The sequence below is a fragment of the Ammospiza caudacuta genome, chromosome 1, assembly GCF_027887145.1.
Source record: "Ammospiza caudacuta isolate bAmmCau1 chromosome 1, bAmmCau1.pri, whole genome shotgun sequence".
Taxonomy (NCBI): domain Eukaryota; kingdom Metazoa; phylum Chordata; class Aves; order Passeriformes; family Passerellidae; genus Ammospiza; species Ammospiza caudacuta.
In genome coordinates, this window is record NC_080593.1 from 48566987 (window position 1) to 48592272 (window position 25286).

At 39.7% G+C, this 25286-nt stretch overlaps 1 protein-coding gene across 1 annotated transcript in view; it reads left to right on the top strand.

Moving 5' to 3' along the window:
• The window catches only part of EPDR1 (ependymin related 1), a 30925-nt gene extending 7640 nt beyond the window's left edge, over positions 1-23285 (top strand). The window contains exons 2-3 of the mRNA XM_058807386.1: positions 18501-18709; positions 20742-23285. Of these exons, the coding sequence (XP_058663369.1) occupies positions 18501-18709; positions 20742-20932 (400 nt within the window). The 3' untranslated portion in view covers positions 20933-23285. The remainder of the gene's footprint in view (positions 1-18500; positions 18710-20741) is intronic.
• Positions 23286-25286: the final 2001 nt, after the last annotated feature.

Below are 25286 nucleotides of genomic sequence, written 5' to 3' on the forward strand. Positions count from 1 at the left end.
AGCTGGTACCTCTTATACATTCATACTCAGGAGTAAATTGGGGGTTTCCAACAGCAGCCTAAATGTCCTTGTCCAAAATCAATTTATGGTTTTCTTACTACAGGTGGTAGTAAGAAAGAAGGAATGATTTGTTTTCATGTGAACTCACACTTTTTTTTTTAATCTTTCATTAATAAAGATCCCTGGCTAACATTTATTTGAGAATCAGTTCAGCCATTGTTTTGAGTATTATGTGCAGACATTTGGATTTGTGTCCCACTCAATTATTAAAAGATGCTTCCCATGTATTACAAAAAGTCAGAAAGGTGCAGTAACTTCTGCAGTTCTTGTTTTTGCTGTGAGAATTTTACTAGCAACGTTCCTACAGTCAATAGGGTTGTTCCCATAACTTAGCAATGACCATATTTATGCTTTTACAGATTTGTGTTTATGTGTTTTCATGATTTTAAAAATTTCTGGCATCAGAACGTGAATTTGGCAGGCATTTTCTTCTTGTACAGTGCTCACACTGTAGTTACTACAATTTTTCAGTCTTTGGCTACTAAGAGTTCATATGTCTGGGGAGCTACTTTGCTATTCATTCCATGAAAGCTTATTTTATCCCTTTCATTCCTTATGAAATTTACCCTTCCATTCTGGCATCATCCAGACTACGTTTTGTGGGCTAAATCCAGCCCAGAGGGAACTTCCATCCAGCCTTCTGCCTTCCCCCACTGAATAGCTCCTTGTTGGTTTAATGATTGTCTGAAATTTGGATCCCTCTGAATTGCTGCCCTTCTGGAACAGAAGAGACTGGATGCATAGGTTGGAAATCACCTCAATCAACCCTGTGGCTGTGGGTCAGTGCACTGCCATACTGAAGGAGTGATTGAAAAATTCATGGTAACGTGTGCAGATGCCACACTGCCTGTGTATAGCTTATTTCTTTGGCATACAAGGATCAGCAATCTTGGGATTATTCATTTCTTGTCTGAAAAAAAAAATAACCTGTAAGATTCCAGCAGTGAAGAAGATGTAGATTATCAAATATCATTGAGAGATACCAAATCATGTTGATTCTGGAGCTCTGTCTGCATTTTTTTAAATTTCTGTTTTATTTTGTAACTAAAAAATGAATATGTTTCAAAGCTTAATAGAAATACATGTAGGACTGTATAACTGTCTGATTCAACCCAACTGTCCCCAAAAAGTGATCTAAGAGTGATAACAGCACATCACATTTATGGAGTTCTAAAAGAGTAGTAAAAATCTCGATTGCTGCCTTCTTTTAGATACCAGAAGACTGAAACTTTCTTTGCTCTAGCTTCTCCCAAAATCATAAACAAAAGCAATCTCTTCATTGCTGCTCAAATTATTTTTTAATATGAAACATCTAAGAAGTGGCTTGTCCTCAAGTTCATTAAACTCATTTGCCCTTCTCAAATGGAAGGAGATATTGTCTACATACTAGTTATCTTATTTTCTATATGTATTATTTTTCCTGAGGATGGTTCATAACGGAATGTGATGATATGATAGATAGCAAACAAGGCAGAAGACCAGTATTACCACATGTATTGCAACATCTCTTCTTAAGGTTGCTTACTTCTTCACTTAATTTAAAATATAACATTGTAATAATACCCTGCATATTTACCTTTAGGTCAGTTGAATATTTCACAAGTAAATCATTCCAAAAACGGCTTCACTGACCCTTAATGATTGACTTCTAGTTGCAGTAATGTGCTCTTCAGAATCTGTTCCTTTATAGCTGTTGCCAAATATTATTTCATACTTCAGAGTGTATGTTCAAAACACACGGTCAGCTGTCTTAGCAGGAAAAGTTTTGTGATGTCTGTAACTAATTTTTCAAGTTGTCTGTTTGGAACAAACCATTTTCTAATGTACATTTTCTTAAAGCTTTAATGGAGTAACATGAAGTGATGAGAGAGTTGGCGAGTGAGATTGCAAAGCCACTCTCTATCATTTACCAACAGTCGTGGATTACTGGTGAGATTCCGGATGACTGGAAGCTGGCCAATGTGATACCTATTCACAAAAAGGGCGCAAAGGATGACCCTGGCAATTATAGACCAGTCAGTCTGACATCTATACCTGGCAAAATAATGGAACAGTTCATATTACGTGCCATCATGCAATACTTGCAGGATGGCCAGGGTATCAGACCTAGCCAGCACGGATTTAGGAGGGGTAGATCATGTCTAACTAACCTGATCACTTTTTATGATCAGGTAACCCGGCTAGTGGATGCAGGGAAGGCTGTAGATGTTGTTTTTCTGGATTTCAGAAAGGCCTTCGACACTGTTTCCCATAGCATACTCCTACACAAGCTAGCTGGCCGTGGTCTGGATAGGAATACCCTTTGCTGGGTTCAAAACTGACTGGATGGCCGGGCCCAAAGAGTGCTGGTGAATGGTGTCACATCTAGCTGGCGACCGGTCACCAGTGGTGTCCCTCAGGGTTCTGTGTTGGGACCAGTTTTGTTCAATATTTTTATTGACGATATGGATGAGGGCTTAGAGTCTTTTATTAGTAGTTTCGCTGATGATACCAAATTGGGTATGAGTGTAGATCAACTAGAGGGGTGTAGGGCTCTCCAGAGAGACTTGGAACGGCTGGACAAATGGACAGAATCAAGTGGGATGAACTTCAATAAGTCCAAGTGCCGAGTATTGCACTTCGGCCATAATAATCCCCTGTACCGATACAAGCTGGGGATGGAGTGGCTGGATAGTGCCCAGGTGGAAAGGGACCTGGGGGTGCTGGTTGACAGTCGATTGAATATGAGCCAGCAATGTGCCCAGGTAGCCAAGAGGGCCAATGCCATCCTGGCCAGTATCAGAAATGGTATGGCCAGCAGGAACAGAGAGGTCATTCTTCCCCTGTACTCGGCACTGGTGAGGCCTCACTTGGAGTACTGTATCCAGTTCTGGGCCCCTCACTTTAAGAGGGACGTTGAGTTACTTGAGCGTGTCCAGAGGAGAGCAACGAAACTAATAAGGGGCTTGGAACACAAGCCATATGAAGAGCGACTGAGGGAGCTGGGGTTGTTCAGCCTGGAGAAAAGGAGACTAAGGGGTGACCTCATCACTCTCTACAACTTCCTGAAGGGTGGCTGTGGTGAGCTGGGGGTCGGCCTCTTTCTCCGGGCGACAACGGATAGAACAAGAGGACACAGTCTCAAGTTGCGTCAAGCTAGATGTAAGTTAGAAGTAAGAAGGAAATACTTCACAGAAAGAGTGGTCAGAAACTGGAATCATTTACCCAGTGAGGTGGTAGAGGCATCATCCCTTGAAGAATTTAAAAAAAGACTGGATGTGGCACTTGCTGCCATGATCTAGCTGAACAGTTAGAACATCGGCTGGACTAGATGATCTTATAGGTCTCTTCCAGTCTTGAAAATTCTGTGATTCTGTGATTCTGTGAAATACCTCCAAATAATGTAATCCTTACCAGCAAGAAAGTGAACAAAAACTTCTGTCTTCATTCTGCTCTGTTCTTATTTGGAGGTTGGGACCAACTGCAATAAAAAATTTTAAAAAAAGATAGCAAGGAAGATAAACCACTAATAAGACTTTGCACTGAGGTTTTGGTCTCTGATGTTACCCGTCCCTTACTCTGTCAGTTCTGGTGCTTTCATACTTAGCAAGCCTTAATTTGCTGTCCTTCTGCCAGTTCTTTGTGGGAATTCACGGCTGCTACTTCATCTGAAAATGAGACGGCTCAGTAGATACTGGGGCTTCTGAAAATGTGTCTTGCTTGCCATTTATTTTGGTGAAACCGTACACAGGAAAGCTGGTATGAGACCTGTATAGGTGCTAAACAGCTGGAAATTTCTTAAGTAGTCTGTCTGCATGGAGACCTACTGTTTGTATGGATACCTGTCTTTTCAGAAATTAATGTTTCTCAGGGGGAATGGCCAGATTTTCCCCAGAATTTTCCAAGGGCAGTTTTGTGCATGGCAGTGCTAAAGGTTTTTAAACATTCATAGAGACCAGAGTCCACCCAGTGAACACAATGAAGAAAGATTTCATTTTTCATTCTTTCAGTATCTCCTAATACTATTTGCAACTGTGGTTTTATCATATTTAGATACTTTTCTTGCCAGGAAACTTAGGATTCTGCCATACTTTTAGGCAGCCAGCACTGGAAAGTTTACTCATGCTGTGCAGTTATGGTAATTCTCAGAGGATGCTAACTTGCAGAGCAGAATTCTGTACAGATTGAGGAATTCTTAGTAGAATTAGTTTCCAAATTAATGTATCACTATTTTATTAGATCCATATTTGTTAACTTACATCTTCTGTACAAGAAATTAATTTCTTCTTCTTATCTGTGAGAGTACCTGGGGACTTTGAGTAATCTGGTCTAGTGGAAGATGTCCTTGCCCATGGCAGGGGGCTGGAACTAGATGATCTTTAAGGTCTCCTCCACCCCAAGGCATTCTGTGATTCTGTGATTATCTGGACACTTCCTTGTATCATTTTAAGTACCTGTGCCCAAAACCACACAGGATTTACAAAGCCAGACTGGTTTGTTATCCTGTTTCTTCCAGAGAATAGAGGAATGCACAAACTCAGATAACATTTTGATAAAGTGTGAGGTATTTCCTGTGCTTTTTTATAGATGAAAAAAAATAATTAGGGAGAGTGAGAGGAGATAAGGGTATGAGATCAGAGACACCCTATTGCATTAAGTTTATCCCTTTGCTATTGAAGAGGGAAAATGTGACAGACCGCCTAATTGCTTCAACACAGCAGAAGATAAAAAGTTCCTAATTTTTTTAACTTCTGCTCTGCCTATCCCTAAACCAAATGTAAGCATGAAGATATTGAGTCTCAATACATTTATGTGTATTCTTTGTTTATTGACATACACATTTTTTGTTAGTTTCACTGAGTGTTAAGAGTAGGTCACTTCACAAGGTATATACCTCATAGCCAGGTTATTGTAAGTTCCTAAATTCCTAAAGTAAGTCATCTAGTCCTCTGAAGAAGAAAACAATTGGTCACTAGAGATGTTCAGAGTACCCAGTCTGTCACTTAAGTTGTGCTAGCATAGTCAAGCCAAGTCAAAGTGACATACAGTCAGATGATATTCCAGGCACTGCCTCAAAAATGTAGGTACCACAGCTGCTTAGCTGGAGCCAGGTAGAGGGATCCATGGTGGGTCAAGTGGGACCCCTGTCTTGTGTTTTGGAAGTCTTAACACGTCTGAAACACAGTTTGGTTCTTTGGATTTCCTTCCTCTGAAAGAATGGAAAAAAATCAGCCTTACAAGCTTGATTCATGCCCCCAAATATGTGAATGCACTTCCAGGCTGCAAAACTCCATAGATTATTTTTGTAGATAGTTTTTGAGTTTTTTTTTTTAATGTCCCTTAAAATATGAAAAGCAAAAGAACATCTCATCATTACAATATGTATATGATATTTACCAGGATCTTAGTACAGTGTATGAACAAGCATTAAGCATAAGGAATGAAGTCAGCTCAAATCATTAGCCCAAGCTGTCTGTAGTGAAGTAGCACATGTAGAAATCAAGTTTTAATCATAGCAGCCTCCAGGTACAATGCCATTGAGATACACCTGCAGTGCAGAGCACTGGGGCAGGCAGTAACAACATGAGCTTGGCTGGTGCAGAAGATTTTTCCATTCTCTCTCCCCCTGGTTGCTTCAGTAGCACCTCCCTCCCTCAGAAACCACTTTCCTATTCCCTGGATGAGTCCAACTACATGGTTAATGCAATGCAGGAAATGTGGGAGATCAAGTACTCCACACAATACAGCAGACCAGAAAACAAAGGGATAAATGAAAATGCTCCCAAGTTTTCTCAGAAGCAAATTAATTTTTCTGAGTCTCCATACTCTCAGAGTTGTAGAATTTTTGTCCACTTAGCTGTAGCAAGAGAGTACATAAAAAGCCTTCCCAAAGGAGAGTTTTTATGACAAAAAGATGTTTCATATAATTTAGGTATTTCCAATTAAGGATATAAAGATATTCATTACTTTGCCTAAAAACAAGGCCCAGAACACTATAAGGGAGAAGAAAAATAAATATCACAAAGCACAGAATATGAAAAAGTTGTGTAAAACTTGTGGAAATATATTTTTGTGTAGGTGAGATTGCATAAAATGTTATGTTTACTTTTCAGCATCTCCTTTTGTTGCCCATTTGAGATAAGTTGATAGCCATGCTGGGTTTTAAACTTTTTTCAACTTATTTTTTCTTGTAAATGGAACACCTGGTGTAGCATCTGTAAAAATCAGTGAAACTTTTCTGGCTGATTTCACAAGACTTTGGGTCAGGTTCATGTATAATTTTGGAGAAGGAGTTATTGAGCCATATTTTTCTCTAATTACATAGCTGATGGATGGAAATTTCAAACAGCAGCAGTTACATGAGGATCTGCTCCTATGATGTGGAAAGAGCAATTGTCTCTTGACAGTTGGAAACATGAGGGATGAGGGAGAAAATCTGATGGGCAGAAAGTGATTTCTGCTCATATGCTTCTCTGGAGAGAGAATTCAGGAGTTTCTTATGCAGTCTTTGAATACAAAAAAAAGTGTCTAGTAATATTGGTCACCTCCATTTTGCAATGTTTACTCTGACAGACTGAATTTTAGAAAATAATAAATGCTATCCCTCTGAAAATTTTCCCTTTTTAAGTATCTTCATGTTGAATGCCCAAAATAGGAAGCTTTGGTCAGTTTTGAAAATTCTGCCCATTAAGTATATAAAATAATGCAATTAGAACAGCAAAAAACTCTAATATGCAAATATGATAGTGTGTAATTTTGAAATAATTTTAAAGTCATTTTCTCTTTTTAAAACGAGTTATGTTAATGTCTGTTATGATTATAGGAATGGTAAAGGAAAAGACTTTTAGCATGCACAAAAGTTCTAAATTCATATGATTAGGCAAAGATCAAAGAAAACTGTGGCTCCCTGTGTTGTGTGCATGTAGGACACTGGGCTCCATGTCAGGAAAACACCCCAAAATTAGGTAAACATACCAGCCTGCTAAAGACTTCAGTTTGTATTTGTGTCAGATTCTAAATGGTAAAGCTATTTTTGTCATGTTTTAAGCAGCATGGGTAGTCTAAACATGTTCAATAGGTCTAGTGACCTTTTCCCGAGTAATGGAAAACTTTCAGCTGTGCCAATGTAGTATATTTATACCAATATTATTTACAGGTCTTGCCCTCCTTGCTGCTGCTTCTTAGAACTGTCCTTGAATGAAAAATAAATGTGTCAGGGGTTTAATAAAATTGAAATAGCTATAAACATTCTTAAAAATAGAAATGTGTGCTTAACCATGATTCCTTTAGCTGATTGCAGTGTCTTCAGCAACTGTTGTTTCTGTGATGGACTAACAGATAACCTGGGAAATAGTTCTGTATCAAACACACTGATGTGGTCCTAATAACTTGAAGAGAAAGGTTTTGAAATGAATTTTCATCTTCTAATTACTTAGGTATTTTCAGCTCAGCTGATTTTTAAGGACATGCCAGTTTCTTGTGCTGCATCATGGCTATTGCTTACGGAGGTTTCCTACGAGCAGTAGGCTTGTGGTGACTGCTGAAAGCCACTCCCCACCCCCCCCCGAAGGTGGAAAAGTTGTTGCCATAACAAAAAGCACAATAACTCAATAGAGGACCAAAGAAAAACAGTTCTGTGAAGAGCAAGTTTAACAGATAGTTCAATCTTCTAATTATTCCCGTGAATGCTGGATGTGTTTCATTTGACACCTATCTCACCAGTCCTGATTTTAGGCACTATTTGTCTTTAATTCATTCAGGCACTGAAAACAGTGTGATGGTGTAATTAGAGATAATTGTGCAGGAAGACAGAGCTGAAGGTCACCAATGTGCAGGAGTGGCACCATCTCTGAAATCCCTGTGTGAAATAAGATGGAGCCCTCTGCTGAGACTCCTCAGAGAGTGCCACTATTGCATTTGAGAGGTCTCAGGAAGTCTTCCCCAAAGGTTGTTCACCATCTTTATGAAGGTAACAGTGTCAAGAATTCAGGTCTTATAATATCAGGATTTATTGATTGAGCTGGTCTGTTACAAAAAAAAAGACCAGCAGCCATCAGTATTCTCCAATCACTTACATGTAAGGCTGGGAAGGTCCCCAAGTTACCATATGACCTGTTCCTCCATCCTGGAGAAAAGCTTTACATCGGTTGTCCCTGATCCCTGATATTTTTACCAGCTCTTATAAAAGCTGGAGTATAAGAAGACAGACATTTTCAGAGTATTTCCTAAGTAAGCCCTCCTTGCTTCAGGTGACATGGAAAAAAGTTGGTATTAATTTTTACCTTTGATATACTGACCATCTTATCATCATACCTCAGTCTTGCTGTTGCAGACCAGACATGCTCAATTTCTTCATAGGTCCTGTTTCTTAAACATCCCACTGCCCTTGCTGTTCTCTGAACTATGTCCTATCTGTTTATCTCTTCCTTTAAGTGAGGCATCCAAAACCAGGAGCAACATCAGAATTCTGGTCTCGTGAGGACTAAGCAGAGCAGAATAAATGACCTCCTAATGGACCCAGAACTGTAAACTTCCCTTTCTAAATCATCACTGCACACTTCGCAGTGGGTATCTATGGAAGGATGGCAATATGCCATTTCCTTTACAACGATATAGCAATTAACATCTTCCCTAACTATATGTTTTCTTTCACACAGGCATTCCCTTCTTTTTCTTCTATTTTGCACACTTTCAGTCAGTTCCACCTGGAATTTTAACACACTGACACACTGTACTTGAATCCAGTCATTAATTTGTGCACTCACCTAACAGTATGACTTTTGATTGATAGCTGCTGAAGGAAGAAGAAAAAGATCTGCGCAAAGACTTCTGGTTGAAATGAAGTTATTTTTACCTTGGAGGTGGGGAGGATGAGTGTAGTTCCGTGCTATGATTTCATGTTGCGTGTATTTCCAGTGAAATGAATCTCCATCTTTCACAAAGTTTATTTAACAATAAGCCATACTCAGATCTTTGGATGGAGGTTGGAAAGTTGAAAAGTACTTAGCTTTCAAACTGTTGCATCTGATTATCTGGCCTGACTTCCAGACTCCCTTGAAAACAGTCACAGTCTTTTTATATTTTTATATTGGATAGATATCAGAAAGACCTGAATCATCCCTCTTAAGGAAAGCATTGCAGATGGAAGGTGGAAATCATTACGTCTTGGGATAGCAATCTGGTACAAGTACATATCCTCACAAATTTTCCAGAGAATATTCCATTATGAAATAAAAGTTTGATCTATCAGAATAAGGACCTCATCCCCATCTGTTCCAAAGGGCAATCTGTTCCTCAGACTGCTTCATGATTACTTTTACTGCAGGAATGCATACTGAAAAGCAACTAACTGGCCAAGTGTATGCCTGATGGGATTTACAATCTCGATGAAGATCATTATAGGGCTCCTGAAATGCATGTAATCCCTGTTCATGGTATATGAAGATCCTTCTCTGTTTTTAAACAGAAGTTGACATGTAAGAAGCTGCAGTACCCAGTTCTAGTTGAAAAAATATTTTTTCTCTTTTATTATTATTTTATTCTTAAATATGTATGTGAAAAAGGGAGAGTATTTTAATTTAGTTAAGGAACTTCATTCTTCTATGCCTTTCTGATGTGTAAAATAGATACTTTCATAGGGGGCAGAGTTAACATCCAGTTTAATATTCTGTCTCACACCCTGGTTAAGAGAAAGATGTGAAAACCAAATAAATCTGACAAGTAGAATCATTAAGTTATTTATGTTGTAAATTACTTTTAGGATCATTGAGTCCAAGAGTTAAATTAACAACAAAGCCACCACTAAATCAAGCACTACATCCTCAGGTCTTTTAAATACCCCCTGGGATGGTGACTCAGCCACCCTGCTGAGTTTGTTATGATGCTGGAAGAAATTTTTCCAAATACCCAATCTAAACCTCCTCTGGCACAACTTCAAGCCAATTTATCTTGTCTTCTCACTTGTTCCTTGCGAGAAGACACTGGCACCTACCTGGCTGCAACCCCGTTTCTGGAAGTTGTAAAGAGCAATAAGGTCCCTCCTGAGCCTCCTTTTCTCCAGATGCCTAAGCTGCCCCCCCATAAGCTTTGTGCTCTAGACCTTTCAGCAGCTCCATTTCCCTTCTCTGGACACCCTCCAGCCCCTCAATGTCCTTGTAGCGAGGGACCCAGAACTGAACACTGTTTTAAGTGCAGCCTCACCCGGGCTGGGTGCAGCGGGGCTGTCCCTGCCTTGATCACCCTTGCTGATCCAAACCAGGATGCCACTGGCCTTCTTGGGCACACTCCTGGCTCATGTTCAGTTTGCTGACAGCCAGCACACCCTTGGCCGATTTCCAGCCGCTCCTCCCCCAGCCTGAAGTGCTCCCTATGGTTGTTGTGACCCAAGTGCAGGAGCCAGCTCTTGCCCTTGTTGCCCTTATACCATTAGCTTCAGCCCATTGATGCAGCCTGTCCAGATCCCTCTGTAGAGCAATTGTACCCTCCAACAGATCAACAGCACTCCTGCCCAGCTTGATGTCATTTACAGATTTATTGAGGGTGCACTTGATCTAGTTCATGGATAAAGATACTAAACAGGACTAGCCTCAGTTATGAGCCCTTGGGAACACCACTCATCACTGGTCACCAGCTGGATTTAACTCCGTTCACCACCACCCTTAGATCCACGCTTTTCAGACAGTGTTGAACCCAGCGAACAGTGCACCCATACAAACTACAGGTAACCAGTTCCTTCAGGGTAATGCTGTGGATAATGGTGTCAAACACTTTACTAAAACCCAGGAATGCATCAATATCCTTTCCCTCATCCCCTGAACGGATCACCTTATCCTAGGAGGTTGGGTTGGCCGAGGAAGATCTGCCTTTCATAAACCCCTGAGGGCTGGACCCAATTTTGCTCATATTGCATAATGCACCTCAAGGTGATCGGCTCCATGACCTTTCATGGCACTGACATCAGGCTGACAGGCCTGTAGTTCCCTCTATCCTCCTCCTTGCCCTTCTTGCAGATGAAATCACATTTGCTAACTTCCAGTCAACTGTGACCTCCTGAGTGAGCCAGGACTGCTGGGAAATGATGGAAAGTGTCTCGGTGAGCAATTGTGTGCACTCCCTCAATACTCTTGGGTGGATCCCATCCAGTACACCCTGTTGGCCTGCCCTGGCCTCTACTGCTCCCTGTGGGGCATTTATACATGCTAGGGGCGCTTGGCCGCCATTGCTCCTGGCCTTGCCCATGTTCCGCCAGCCCTTGTGGCATAAGCTGCGGGCTCCTGGCTGGCCTACAAATGTAAAATTAAAAACAGGAAGACAGGTACGTCTTTTATGTTTGAGTATGTTTTTTTCCTTTTTTGAGATACTCTCAGTCATTGTAACCATGCTTTTTCTGGCTCTTTACATGCTAAATTTCTGTTTCCTATTTCTCACGTCTTTACAACCTCACAGAGAGCCTTAAAATAATTGCACTCTCAAAAGAGCGTTTCCAAGTCTCCGTTTTGAGCATCAGCTCTTCCAATTATTTACTTCCCTTCTTCATATAGCACAAAGAGGGTGAGAAATGTAATAAATAAATTCTAATGTACCTCTGTCATTTCCCTCTTTATTATTTCATCTTTCCTAAGGTTGTTTGTATATACTGAGAGGTGAGTCCTGGCCTTCCTCAGTCTTTTTGGTCTCTTCTAAGCCCTGCTGTGATTTTCCAGTAACTTTTATTAACTTACTCATGGAAGAGTCATTGTACTAGACTTTTTTACAAACCCATAACAGGAAAATAATCTCTGACCTCAAGTATATTTTGATATTGTGTGGTTCTGCTATTATATACCATATTCCCTAGGAGGAGATTCCATTGATTCACTGGAAAGCATTATGGTATGCTGGCCACATCTTCCATTCCTTTCCTTTTGAGCTGCATTGTTGCCTACTGAGGGCTCCAGTTACGAATATACTGTTACTTATGGAAACAGACAGATGCTGTCTATTAAGGGCAATGCATCTTGTAGCCTCTTGCTTTATTGTTTTTCTGAATTTCAACTTCAATTGTAGTGCATTGTTCTCAGGGCTTTGACTTTGTGGATTATTTAGAAGTGTCAAATAGCCAAAAAGGGACAGCAAAGAAAACAGGCTTCTTGCTGAAGAGCTGATTTTCCCTTAGTGTTTGCCAAAATAACTAATCTAATTTATGGGAAAACAAAATAATAAGAAATTGCATAATTTTTTATTGAGTTTCATAATTAAAGTCACAAAAGTATCTCATTCTTTAGCTGGTGTAGCTTTGACTTTGCAGCTCTTGATTCCTGTATTTAAGGTTCTCTTTCTACACAAACTGCATTATTAACAGGACTTAAATTGGCTAATTCTCTGTGCTTCAGAAACTAGTAGTGTGGTCAAAGTTCCTCATATACCTTGTTAATTAGATACCTGGTACAGGGAGCTTGATCTCCTTGAAAGTTTTTTTGAAAATGAGCCTTTACAATCTGTGAGTGATTTAAGTCAGACTAAAAGATGCTGCTTTTACACAATATCACATTACATTTACTGTCACATGTATTGGCACAGTCCTGTATTTGTACAATATACCATAGTCCTGCACCACTGCCAAACATGTGAGATCAAATATGGTAAATGACTGTTGTTCTTGAGGTCTGATATACCAGAAGAAAAACACAAGTCTGAAATTACCGAAAACTTAATGGGAAAGAGGAAAGGAGTTCCCAGAAATATACTAAAAAACGAATGCTTGTCCCTTTTGAAATGAGCTTGCCAGATCCTTCCAAAAGCAGATGAGTGTTCTTGACCTGATGGGTGTTTATCAACTGTCTGCATGTCTGCTTGGCAGCGTTGTTCCCTTGAACGATTCTTGATCTGAGGACCTGAGAAGATGGGGTTATGTAGTCACACTTCTAGTAAAGGTTCCCATTCTCCCACTCTATTTTCAGAAAAAAAATTGTAATAAAGAGTGGTAACATTGTGAGGTACTTTATCAAGAGGATACAAGATGCCTCAAGAATTAAATATATGGATGTACCTATCTGTGCACACTAGACCAGACAGTTTGGGATATCTGTAGGGCAATTTCTTCTAGTCAGATGTGGGGTTAGCTCCTTTTGAAATGTTTAACAGTGTCTTTTTACAAAGAGAACTGGCAAAGAATTAAGTAGTACCACAAAGGCAGACACATGCTTCAAGTGTTCATTTAATCACCAAAGTAAAGTTAACTTGCAAATAATTGTAGTGACCTCTGTTTGACATATCAAATAGCAAATACTGTTTCTTGCTGAGTAATACAGAATCTCAGATACAAATAATGCATAAAATTTTGCTTCCATTTTTCAGTAGCTTTATACTACTAGGTAATATAAGTCCTGGATTACATGAATGAGAGTTTTAAGGTTACAATAGCTACAGCTGGGAAATCTGAATCAACAGGTTAAAGCCCTAGGTTCATGAAACCCCAGTACACCTTTTCAGTAAGGTTTGTTTTACCATTTTTTCAGCGTTTTTTTGGGGCAGGATTAGTGGTTTGGTTCTTTGTTAACACAATGCCTCACACAACTGGTTTGTGATCACAGATTTGTGTCTCTCCAATACTACAGCAGTCAAAGGAGAATAATAAACAGCATTTTAAGGCTCTGGTACTGTAGGTTGATTGTCCAAAGCCACAGAGCCAAATTATGCAGAGGCAGATTTAGCACAGAAAGAGTTTTTATTACCCAGTCTCAATCTCAGACCATTATTTTGCTTCTCTCTAGCAAATGACCTTGTCTGATATTATTGAATACATCACATGGGTCTGGCCAGGCCACTAACAGCACCTCTGCTCCTCTGAGTCACTACAAAGGCAGTTGGACAGCAAGCAGCTGCTTTCTTCTTGGTTTGGCTCTCACAGGGAAGCCCTTGGAAGTGCAGAAGTAAACCTTGGGAGTCAGGCAGATGTGTTAGGTGATGGGCAGGCTAGCAGGCTTCAGGGCTGGGAAGGACCCAGCATAGGATGCAGACTGAGCACCTGAAAAAGATCTGGTAGCATGATCTTAACATTAATGACTTTTTTTTCTGAGAAATGTTGAAAAATAGTTCACTGTTATGAATTACATTATTAACATGCAAAAAATCACCTATTCAGAAGACAAGTTTATTAGTTCAGGCCTTTGTGAGGGTCCAGGAGTGTGTCTTTACGTTACCTGGGTTATGTCCTGAGAGGGACCTCTGCCTATGTCCCCAGATTTCATGAGGAGTCTTAGAGCTGGGACAGTATTTGGATGCACAGCAGTACATCTTTAACACCTTGTGATTGTGTGATTCTGTGGGTTTCTGGCTTTGTATTTAACTCACTTGGTCTCTTATTCAGAAAAATGCTTTCCTTAGCTTGGGAGAAGAAAGTACTGAACCCAGCTTGTATCCCACCTATCTGACATGATTGCTTCCAGCAAAATCAATGGAATTATTTGTGCAGGATATGGTCCAGAGTTAAGAAATTCTTCAAAGCATGGGAGCAAAAACATGTGTGTCTTTATATGCTGGAATTCATCCATTTTCAGACAGAGACAAAGGGAGTATTAAGGATCATGAGAGAGTCCCATAGTGTACAATGGGGTGAGGCATAGGGCAGGGTAGGGTGGAATAGGATAGGAAAGGAAGAGAAACAATCTCAGTCAGGCAAGTAGGATAATTGTCCAAGTGACTTCTTCAAATCTGTTTCAAGGTGCCTGTTTGAGGCCTAGTTGGGGCACTTCCTTTTAGGTTGGGACTTTTTTGAAATTACAATTTAATTCAATTATTATAAAAATAATATTAGAAGTGAGTGCAGGCTGCAAATACATTACATTTTTCTGAAAAAACAAACTAATTAAAAATAATTTCCTCTCCTGTTTCTTTGCCAAGACCTATTTTCAGGACTCTGTGCTTCCCCTCAAGAAGCCAATAAAATATCAGGCACCTAAAACAAATAGAGGCAGTACACTCAGGACTTGGCTGGTTAAAAACAAGAAGAGAAAATATTTCTTATTTTAATTTTTTTTTATTATCATTTTTATATTCGTGTACATTTTGCTATTAATTTTGGCTGGTAAGTACTTCTCTTTATAAAACAACAACTTAACCATTCACTTTTCATGTGCTGTTAAACTCAGATCCTGTGTAATCTTAGGTTTCTGTGCTGGCTATTTCCAGGACACAGAGCAATTCTCTATGAAGCTGGGATGTGAGGCACATCTGGGTTGATCAAGGACAGTTAAATCTTGCCCCTGCTTACCCAGGGCTGTCATGCACAGTCAGCAGAACGATGTTTTCTGCCGATCTCCTCTCGTGTGCCTGCCCCCACAGAGGCAGAGTTCTTCCCAGCAGCACATCAAGGTGTAGGACTGGTGTCTCCTACACATATGATCAATCCACCTCTCCCAGAACCAAAAATCTCAGTGGTGGAGCCTCTTACTCTCCAGAATGGCTGTCAGAGAGATTATTAGTGCTGAGTTTGATTTGTTTGGATTTTCCTCATTTTTGTTTACTTCGGTGTTTCATAATGGCCCTTTTGCTGTCTGCGGGATTGTTAAATATGCAAGTAAAATTTCTGTGTGAATTAAGGTTTAAGTGAGGATTTAAAATAAAAATGTAACAGTTTTATTTTTATTCCTATTAGTTTTTAATGCTTTTCTAATACATTGGGGTTTTGTGTTCTTTTACAAAATCACTGTTTTATCACTCAGATGCCTCAAACATGGTGATAGATTCCTCTGTAAGGCATCTCCCATCCCACTTTTATGGGAGCTGCTGGGCAACCAGCTGAAGAGTAGTTGGGTCAGTAGGCTCTCTTTGAAAACACATAAATAAATGTATTTTAGTGTTCTTGTATGTTCTCTGGACCAAATGTGATCTAAAAGTTTTGTGTGTCGATATGTGATCTCAGGTTGGGTTTATGTAAGAAACGAGTTTAAAAAGATATTGAATTCTTCATTAGCACATCATGACTGTGCAAACCTTGCCTTTGACTAAGAAAATGACAGGCAAGTTTAGGTTGGTGAAAGTCATGGCAAAGGCAGGAATATTATAAGATATGGGCAGGAGAATGATTTACCATGGGGAAGGTCATATGTAGCGTTGCAGTTTGTCAGTTTCTTTACACGAGTCTTGTCAGTGTGGGGGAGGTTCCCAGTTTCAGGACAAGCTACCTTCCATGTTTTGCAGGGTTTTGGGTGAGAGCTGGGCCCCAATTTACATCATGTCAGCTTCCTTGTCCCATTTTATATTCTCCTTCACTGTTCAATTTGGCTAAGGCCATTTAGCCTTACTGTGTTTACATGCATGCAGAATAAATGATGCTGTCAAGAAGTGGTGGGAATGTTGCTCAGATGCTTTTAACCATGCTGAGACACTTCTTATTATGCAACCTTTAAATGCCACAGTGTCAGTGGTGGGTGAAGTTATTGCTGTCTGGTACAATTGTGCATTGCAAAAATTAAAATTGTAAATTGTTTTGGTTTCGACCCTATTTTATGTAAACTTTGCATCCTCCCCAAAGAATGTGAAGACTGCAAAGAGAAACATGCAGGAGTTGGGAAATAGAGAAGGATCTGGTCTTACTTTTGTGCATCTCTTCAATTGCATTAATTATGCAGTGTTTTCTACCGGCTTCCCATCTTTCTGATGGCACAGGATGAGCAGTGTTAGGGACTAGAATCAGATTTTTGAAGCAGAAGATACCTGTGTCCAAAGACACCTAATCCTTCTTTTTTTGCAGGAAATGGAGGCAGCATCATGAATGAAAAAAGGAAATACAGATGGGGAAAGATGAAGCTGTTCCCTTCCTTTTCTCTAGAGTCACTGCATAACAGTAACCTGTAGCCAAGTATTTGCGCTGAGATATTCAAGGGAAGTCTCTGATAATGAATGCAGAGTTTTGGAGGGTTTAGAAAGTGACCCCGTTAAGTCCTTTGCAAAAGATGCAGAGCACGCATGACGATGATTTCAGATATGCTTTGAACAACTTCTCATCTGATTGGTAGTGTAAAGTACCCTGGAGAAGTTAAATTTCTGCTATTTCCAGCTAAGTGTTCAAGATCAGCTGATACTTCTGATAATTTTGATATTCTGTTTCTGTCTGGCTTTGTGCACAGTTAAAAGGTAAGGACCATACCACCTCCTTTTTGAGGGTATGGAAGCAATGTCACAGTACTGGTGGTAGACAAGACCACTGTAAAAAGAAACTAGATGAAAGTGTGTCACAGACATCTTTTCATTAAAATCCTTTCGTTAGGATTTTTTCCTGCTGAAGCTGAGAAGTTTCAACAACAAATGTAAACAATGGTTATCTGTTGCTGTGGAATGCAACAGGTGCACCTGTGATTGGCCCATGTTGGATGTGTATAATTAGTGGCCAATCAAGGACCGAGCTCTCTCTGGGACAGAGTCGGAGAGAGCTCCTTTGTTATTCATTCTTTTCTGTTAGCTTAGCTAACCTTCTGAGAACTTTTCCTTTTATTTCCTTTTAGTATAGTCATAATGTAATATATATATGTATCATAAAATAATAAACCAAGCCTTCTGACCATGGAATCAACATTCTCATCTCTCTCTTCACCTCAAAACCCTTGTGACCACCATCACAAAAGTGTCCATATAAATGTTTATCATCTCTCCTCAGAGCTTGGCTTGGTCACTTCATACTCATTAGAAGATTGGTATTAAATCCTTATTAACTATCCATGCTGGTGACTTCACCTTCTCGCCTCTCAAGCTCATTGAGCTCCACACCTCTCCTTATCTCTGCCTTGCTGTTTTGCTCTCTGCTTTTTCTTTTCACTCCGTCGTGGGAGAAACTGTGCCTTATGGAGGGTGACCCTCTCAGTTCTGCACTTGGGACCATGTACTTCCCCCTTCACCCCCATGCCCCACTTAAGCTGTCTGTGCCATGGAGAAACATCTGTGAGGATGGCAGATACTACATCTAACCAGTACACAGGAAGGCTCTACCGTATTCGTGCAGAAGTGAATCTATACCACCTATGCAAACAGATTTTTTTAAAAGGCTTATAACTTAGCCAAATCTGGGCAACTGTTAATAAAAACTTTTCCACTGCCAAAGTTTTAAGTCCTTTCTCCAAAACATGGAGGCACTGGAGCTTTTTAATGAAACAGTTATTTAAAAAAAAAAACCAAAACAAAACTAGGAATAATAACATGTTTTTCTCTCAGTTGTTCTCAGAAAAGTTGTTCTGTTGTTCTCAGAAATGGCTGAACCAGTTCATCCTGATTTATTTATTTTGGAAAGAATCAGCTGAGACAAACTTTTAGCATGGGAAATTTCAGCCCAACTGGTTAGCATTTCTCAAAGTTTGGCAAGGTTAAATGCAAGTGGAAATGTTCTTACGCTGACAAGTCAAAGGCAAGCTTACATATCAGCAATGTTCCTTGCTTGGGATAGAAAAAGACTATATGTGTTTATTAATTGCTTTTTCTTAATGTTTCAGGTTCTTTGAGTATATATTGCTCTACAAAGATGCAGTGATGTTTCAGATTGAACAAGTTACAAAGCTTTGCTCGAAGATTGCTCTGACAGAGCCCTGGGATCCATATGATATTCCTGCCAATTCAACTTACGAAGATCAGTACTACATTGGGGGACCTGGAGATGAAGTTATGGTACAGGAATGGTCTGACAGAAAACCAGCCAGGAAATGTATGTGCATGCTTTTGTTTTATTTAATAATAATCAATGTCTCTGCTGCACAGGGAAAAATAAAATTATTCATGCTTCATCCCAGGTTTCCATATTTCCATAGAGTTCTCTGGAAGAAGTAATGAAAGTGCCCTGTGCACAGAATATCATTTTAATAGCAATAGTTTTTTAGGAAAATTTCATATTTCAGCAGGATTAAATATATTCAGAGGACTTGATTGTGTTGTATTTGGTATCATACAGAGTTTGGCATGGAACAGCATCATTTTGTGTCTGAATCTGGCAGCCCATATGCAAAATTTACCTAGAGAAGAATTGGTACTCTAATTAGGGGCACACTCAAGCTAGAGTCTATAACAGAAACAGAGCAGGTGTCAGTGTTTGTCCTACACCTGGTTCTGCAGCCATTGAAATCCTTAATATATGATTCAATTTTGTTGTCCTCTGTACTGGTCAGAAATATCTTCTCACAAGGCTTAGTCCTGCACTTGGCAGCTGAGCACTTGCATCATAAAAGAAAGGAGGCTGAATTTTCCAAGGTACAGTATGCTAGATTTTGAACGCACAGAAATTTATTAGCACTTTGGCTTCAATTTCGTCTATGGTTTATTGATGACCTAGACAACTATAAAAATAATTTTAAAACCTCCATGAAATTTATGAGAGTATTCAGCTAGTACAATACTTATGGTTATGGACATCTAATATATAGGCTGGTTATGAACTTGAACATTTAGCTGGAGGAAAATATTTCTTTCTTGAATAAAAGTAGAACAAATGAAGTGGAGAATGAAGGATAAGATCATTAGACCTCTGTAACTAGGTTGATATATCCTCTGGTATTCTGCAAGAGGCAAATTATCACTCACTCCAATAACTTTTTTTTTCCCCATATCTGATATTTTGAATTTTTGTGGAATTTTATATCCAGATACATTGAATTAATGTGTGGTTTTTATCCTGTATTATTTTGTTTCTCCTGTGCTTTTCTGTATGATCATTCATAAACATAATGTCTGAAAGTTACTTATCTACCTTTCAGCTAGTATTGGTTTGAATTGTAAAAATTATATTTCTTTTGCAATTAAAAAAGTTTTAGGGGAGATACAGGCTACTTTGGTAGCATCATATTTAACCATGATTTTTATTCTAAATTCTGAGAGAAGGCTTGTTTAGTAAAAGGTTGCCTCCATTTCTGTGTACTCAAAACCATATTAATTAAGGTCAGAATGTTTTTGGTATATTAGCATCCTCAAAAGAGGTATATTCAAATATTGCTTAGCTTGGCATCCTTTCTTTGAATACAGTATAAGTGTGTTTCATGTCACCATTTATTTATTTCTGGTAATGTGGTTGTGCTACAGCCTATGACACAAAACTGAAAGCACTGAAAATAAGTGTGTGTGATTGCTACTATGTGGGAGAAAATAAGTGTTCTTGGGACTAGAAAAATTTGTTACAGACATTCCTCAGAGGAACTGATTTATGATCAGTAGGTAATTTTAACATTGTGAGTTTCTGCTATCAAGAGATCTAAGATGTGTAAAACAATGGGATGGACTATGATTGAAGGGGTAATGAATGATCACAGAAATAAAATAATAAAAAGGGAGATAAATAATAAAAGAGAGATAAAAGCAAAGGGCATTCAAAGGACACCACTTGAGTGGTATTACTGCCACTGCCTAAACAGCATAGTGGAAAAGGTAGAGGTGATGACGGAGAACAGAAGGGAAATAGAGCAAGGGAACACCTCTGAGGTTAGCGCACTGTGGAATTAAACTGAAGTTTAAAAAGGTACACAGATTTGCTGCATCACATTCTGGAAGAGATCAGCATTGAGTGTAGTCTCGAGATAATGAACCGCTAGAAGTGTTTGAAAATAATAGGAATTTTTAAAAAAATTAAATTATAATGGGAATCTGAATACACAATGTTAAACAGAAGCAATGAGTTAAAAGAGACGGACATCATCATGACCCATTCATCTTGTCTGGTCACCTAAAGCAGTCACATTTCTGGTTGTTTGCAGTGGAATCCTGGGTCGGCGTTTACACCGTCAAGGACTGTTACCCAGTACAGGAAACCTACACCAAGAACTACAGCGTGACAACCTCCACTCGCTTCTTCGACATCCACCCGGGCATTGCAGACCCCTCCGTGTTCACCCCACCCAGCACCTGCCAGACAGCCCAGCTGACGAGGATGAGAGAGGAATGCTGATTATGGACACTGGCTGCCCTGGGCAAACACGTGTTAGCCAAGAGGATGGTTATTGGTAGTCAGTTGTTGACATCTAAGCTGATTTTTCAAACCTAACTGCTCTCTGTGGAATTTGTAAGTTTTCGCTTGAGAGAGAACATAAGCATATAACTGAGTAAAATGTATAAAACAAAAGATACCTTTCGATCACATTAATCTTCTCAGTGATGCACTTGCAGTATTATGTAGTTACCATTAAGATAATATTTCTAGATACTATGTATTTAATGTTGATTTTCCTTTTGCAAAGATTTCATTATTTTTTCAAGAAGACAAAGCATAGGCAGACAGCAGAAATGGTACTGTCTAGAAGAAAAAGCTAAATTTTGCTGTCATCCTTCTTGTTACTTCTAGAGACTTGAAGGGAAAGATCACCTGTGTAAAACCTCATCCCTAAGTGAAAAATATAATTTTAAATTATACGCATCAAAATTGTGTAAATTTGTTCTTTTGGTTTTATTTTGCTTTGTGTTCTGTTTTGGTTGTTTTTTTGGGGTTTTTTTTCTGCTCTTCAGGAAGCTGGTAGTCAATTTTTGAACTAAGTTTTGTTCTTTCTGAAAAGAAACTGGAGTACCTTTATTCATTTGCTGACATGCAAAAAATACTTTTCTGTTTCTTGGGAGAATGGTGTGAATGGAAGGGAAGGAGGGAGAGGTATACCTTCAAAAAGAAGTAAGCCAATGTTTTTTGTGCATCTCCCTTTTGGAGAAGGCTTTCCAGTAGGGTGTGGTGAGACAATTTTCAGTCAAATTTTACTTCAGCACTCACTTTTCAAGGCAACACCAGTTTTAACCTATGGAAAGGGATTAAACGGTTCTGCACTCTAAACAGCTTTAATGTTTTGTAACTACTTTCAACAGTCTTCACTCAGGGTGTGGAAACACCTTCATAATTCCAGGGAGGTTTGAAAAGAGAAAAGCTGTTCTTTGTGCATAGTTAGTGAAGGCTGAATTAGCATTCACACAGCGCCTGGTAGTTGGGATGGAGAGAAAGACAGAGCCTGTGACCTGTGTGGAGAGATGGGAGGGAGGAATGGGAGGCACAGATTTCAGATGTCCTCTTGCGGTGTGGCAGCGAGACACTACAATCTGAGCAGATCCATTGATGCCTGTTTTATTTGCTGTTTCATCAGCATCTCAATCTTATTTTTTCCACATAACCAAAAAAGTGCAGGGTGTGCACAGATTTTGCATTAGAAAATTCAAACCAATCCCTTATGCACCTTTGATACTCTCACACACACATATTGGGTAGTTTGCTCCAGAAGTCATCTGGCTGTAAACTGATGTAAACACTGGGGAGTTTGGTGTCTCCAGAGGAGAGATGTTGGGCAGGCTTTTAGTGCTTTATATACTCATAGCTTTTTGTACGTAAGCAAGTGGGACAGTGGTTGTTTTTCTTTCACAGTTGTGGTCAAAATGGCATTTTACTTTGCCCCATGCCTAATGAAAGCACATATATATACTGGTTAAAATTTAGCTAGTTCATTAAAACTTTCTCTTGGAACAAGCCATTTCACTGAAACACGCTAGTGGAGAGAAGGATTGGGTTTCCTTGAATTTAGAGTGCATTCATTCTGCACTCGCCTTCTGTATTTTTTGTGTGACACTCTAAATGCTAACTGCATATTGTTCTCATTAGGACAATGATTAGCATGCATTTCTTAATATGTGTCCTGTTAGAATCTGGAAAATATAATAAATCTGGCTAGCAAGCATGAAGCTGTGGTACTGAATCGTTTGGGATGGCTTTGTTGCGGTCGAGCAGATAGCTGGGTAATCAGGGTGTCTGTATTATGTTTTGCTGACAGTGATACAGTTTCTAGCAATAGCATTAAGTGTTCCTTTAAATATGAATTTGCAAATTTGCAAAAGTCTGGTACACAAAAGTGCTTTAAAATTTTTGCCCTGACTTGCAGGGCAATTTTATATGGCTAAATATGTTCCTCTAAAACAATGCTGTTGTCTTCATATTTATGCTCTACAAATCTAACACAGAGAGTTGTCAAAGAGATATCAAGCAGCAAAATTTAGGATTGCGTATTTTGAATTAGCCACAAAACCAAATATGAAGCACAACATGTGTATGCCTCGTTTGTTATCTTTGTTATGATGTGCTTTGGTTGCTTGTCATGTACCACAAGAGACATCTTGTCTTCAAACAACTATGCTAGTGACTCAATGAGAAGGAGCATAAAAGGAATATAAGGTAGCTGTATAGTATGCTGCCACAATTGAATAAAAATGGGGGGTTCATATATCTGATAGTCTGGGAAACTTGTTTATCACAGTAATTTGGTGAAAAATTAATAATAAAACGGTATGTACATGAGTTCTATTGTATTCTCTGGGCTTACAGCAACAGAACCTGGTAGCTGGATAGTGTGTGAGGCAAAGCTGATTTTGTGAGATTTCCAGTGTTTCCTGGTTTCAGCTGGGCCAGAAATAGTGCAAACATAGATGTGCCTGCCATATTTTTGTGTTTCTGCTTGGAGTCTTCTCTGAAAGCAGGATGTGTAGAAGAACAACATTGTTTAATTTAAAGTTAACCAAACATTCCTGAACCTCAAAGAAAGGTTTAGTTTGAGTTTGGGGAGGAGATCTGAGCATTTGGTTCAGTTCCTATTTTAACAGTTTGCTTAACTCTAGTATTAGGGACAGATTTTGCTGCCTCAAGCCATGCTGCACGCCATGGAAGTGCTGCCATTTACCAGGGAATGCCAACTTTCATGAAGAACATAGGAAGAAATACAATGATCCATTGTCAAAGTCAATTTTAGTCAAGAAATCTCTAAACAGTATGACATTCTTATTTTGGGACATTAACAAAATCAATGTATTTCTCACCTTGAAGTTAGTTATGTTTTAGTACTTACAGTTACTCCTTGCAAACTCATACCTCTTTGCCCACCACCCTTTACTTCCTAACATCAGTGAAGTCCACTTCCAAACAGTGTTTGCAACCTTCACTTGCATTTATTTCAGTAGGAATTGAGCATCTACATACCTGATGGATCTGAGCTGGACTTGACCTATTTATTTTGCCAGCAGTTCTATCTTAGGGGCAAGAGCAGTGCCAGCCATATGTGAGCAGCATACACTGAACTACATCAGGGTGTCCAACAGAGAGACCAGAGTTGGCTCATGTGCAATTGCTGCTGTCACAAAATACCAGTAGATGAGAGGTCTTTGTATCACATCCTGCATCTTCTGCATCCTTGGCCACAAACTGATGCTGGAGGCAAACTGCAGGATATTCCCACATGACAGAAAGGCACATCACAGGATCATCAGTAGCTTAGTCCCTAACTATAATGAATAAAGCTTTCAAAAGAGCATCCAATGCAAATAGACAGAGGTCCCTGACTATAAAGATCTGGGGATCACAGTCTTTCCAGGAGTCTGCATGTATGGTATGGACTCAGACACTTACAGATTTAGTTATCACATCTGCACTTAGGCATAGGAACAAATGGAGCAAGCTTGGAAAACTTTTTAAACAATCCTGAGCACTTACTGCTTTATAAGGAGAGAGGGAAAAAACTTATGATCCAATTAGTAGGCCTGGAAAACTGTTAGAAATGTAGGACAAGATGCTGCTCTGAAGATGGTAGTGGAAATTTCCAAACACTGCTTTGATTCACCATGCTCCAGGGTAAAGACCCGTGTGGTTTGGTATGGCTATTTCAGCACAGAGCCTGAAACTGCATCCTGAATGATGATGCACATAGCTGCAGTATGATACTTTGTTTGAAACAAAGACAAATAGCTCCCATTGCAAGTGTGAATGCATGACTGATGACCTGCATGTCTATCTACAAGAATGTGTGTGCCTTTAAAAGAGAGCTGCCTGCTATCTTTGAAGACTGAAGAATAATCTTCTCACCACTACATCCATAGGAATCTACTTCAGACTCCTTTCTTTCCCACTCTGCAAGGTGAGAACAGTAATTCTGCTTTCCACCCGCTCTTGCCTTTCTGATTGTGATAGCTCTGGGCCGACATCACTGCCTCCACCACTGGGGCCCTCAGAGGCCTGGAGGCAGTGGGGCAGTAGCACCAATGTCATGGAGGGTTCCCAGCCCCTGCCTTACAACGTGGAATAAAATTACGTGTGTGTGTTACCTGTCTGGGCTCACCTTTGTGCCCTGCGCGCTCACTCCGTGCACGGGGGTGTTGCTCACGCCCTCAGCACCCAGCTGTCACCATTAATTGGGCTCAGCTCAGCCTTCCATGACGCCAGGCTAAGGGGCTCATGAGCAAAAGGGAAGGAGAGGAAATGAAAGGAAAACCTGCTGGGCTCACCCTGCTCCCCG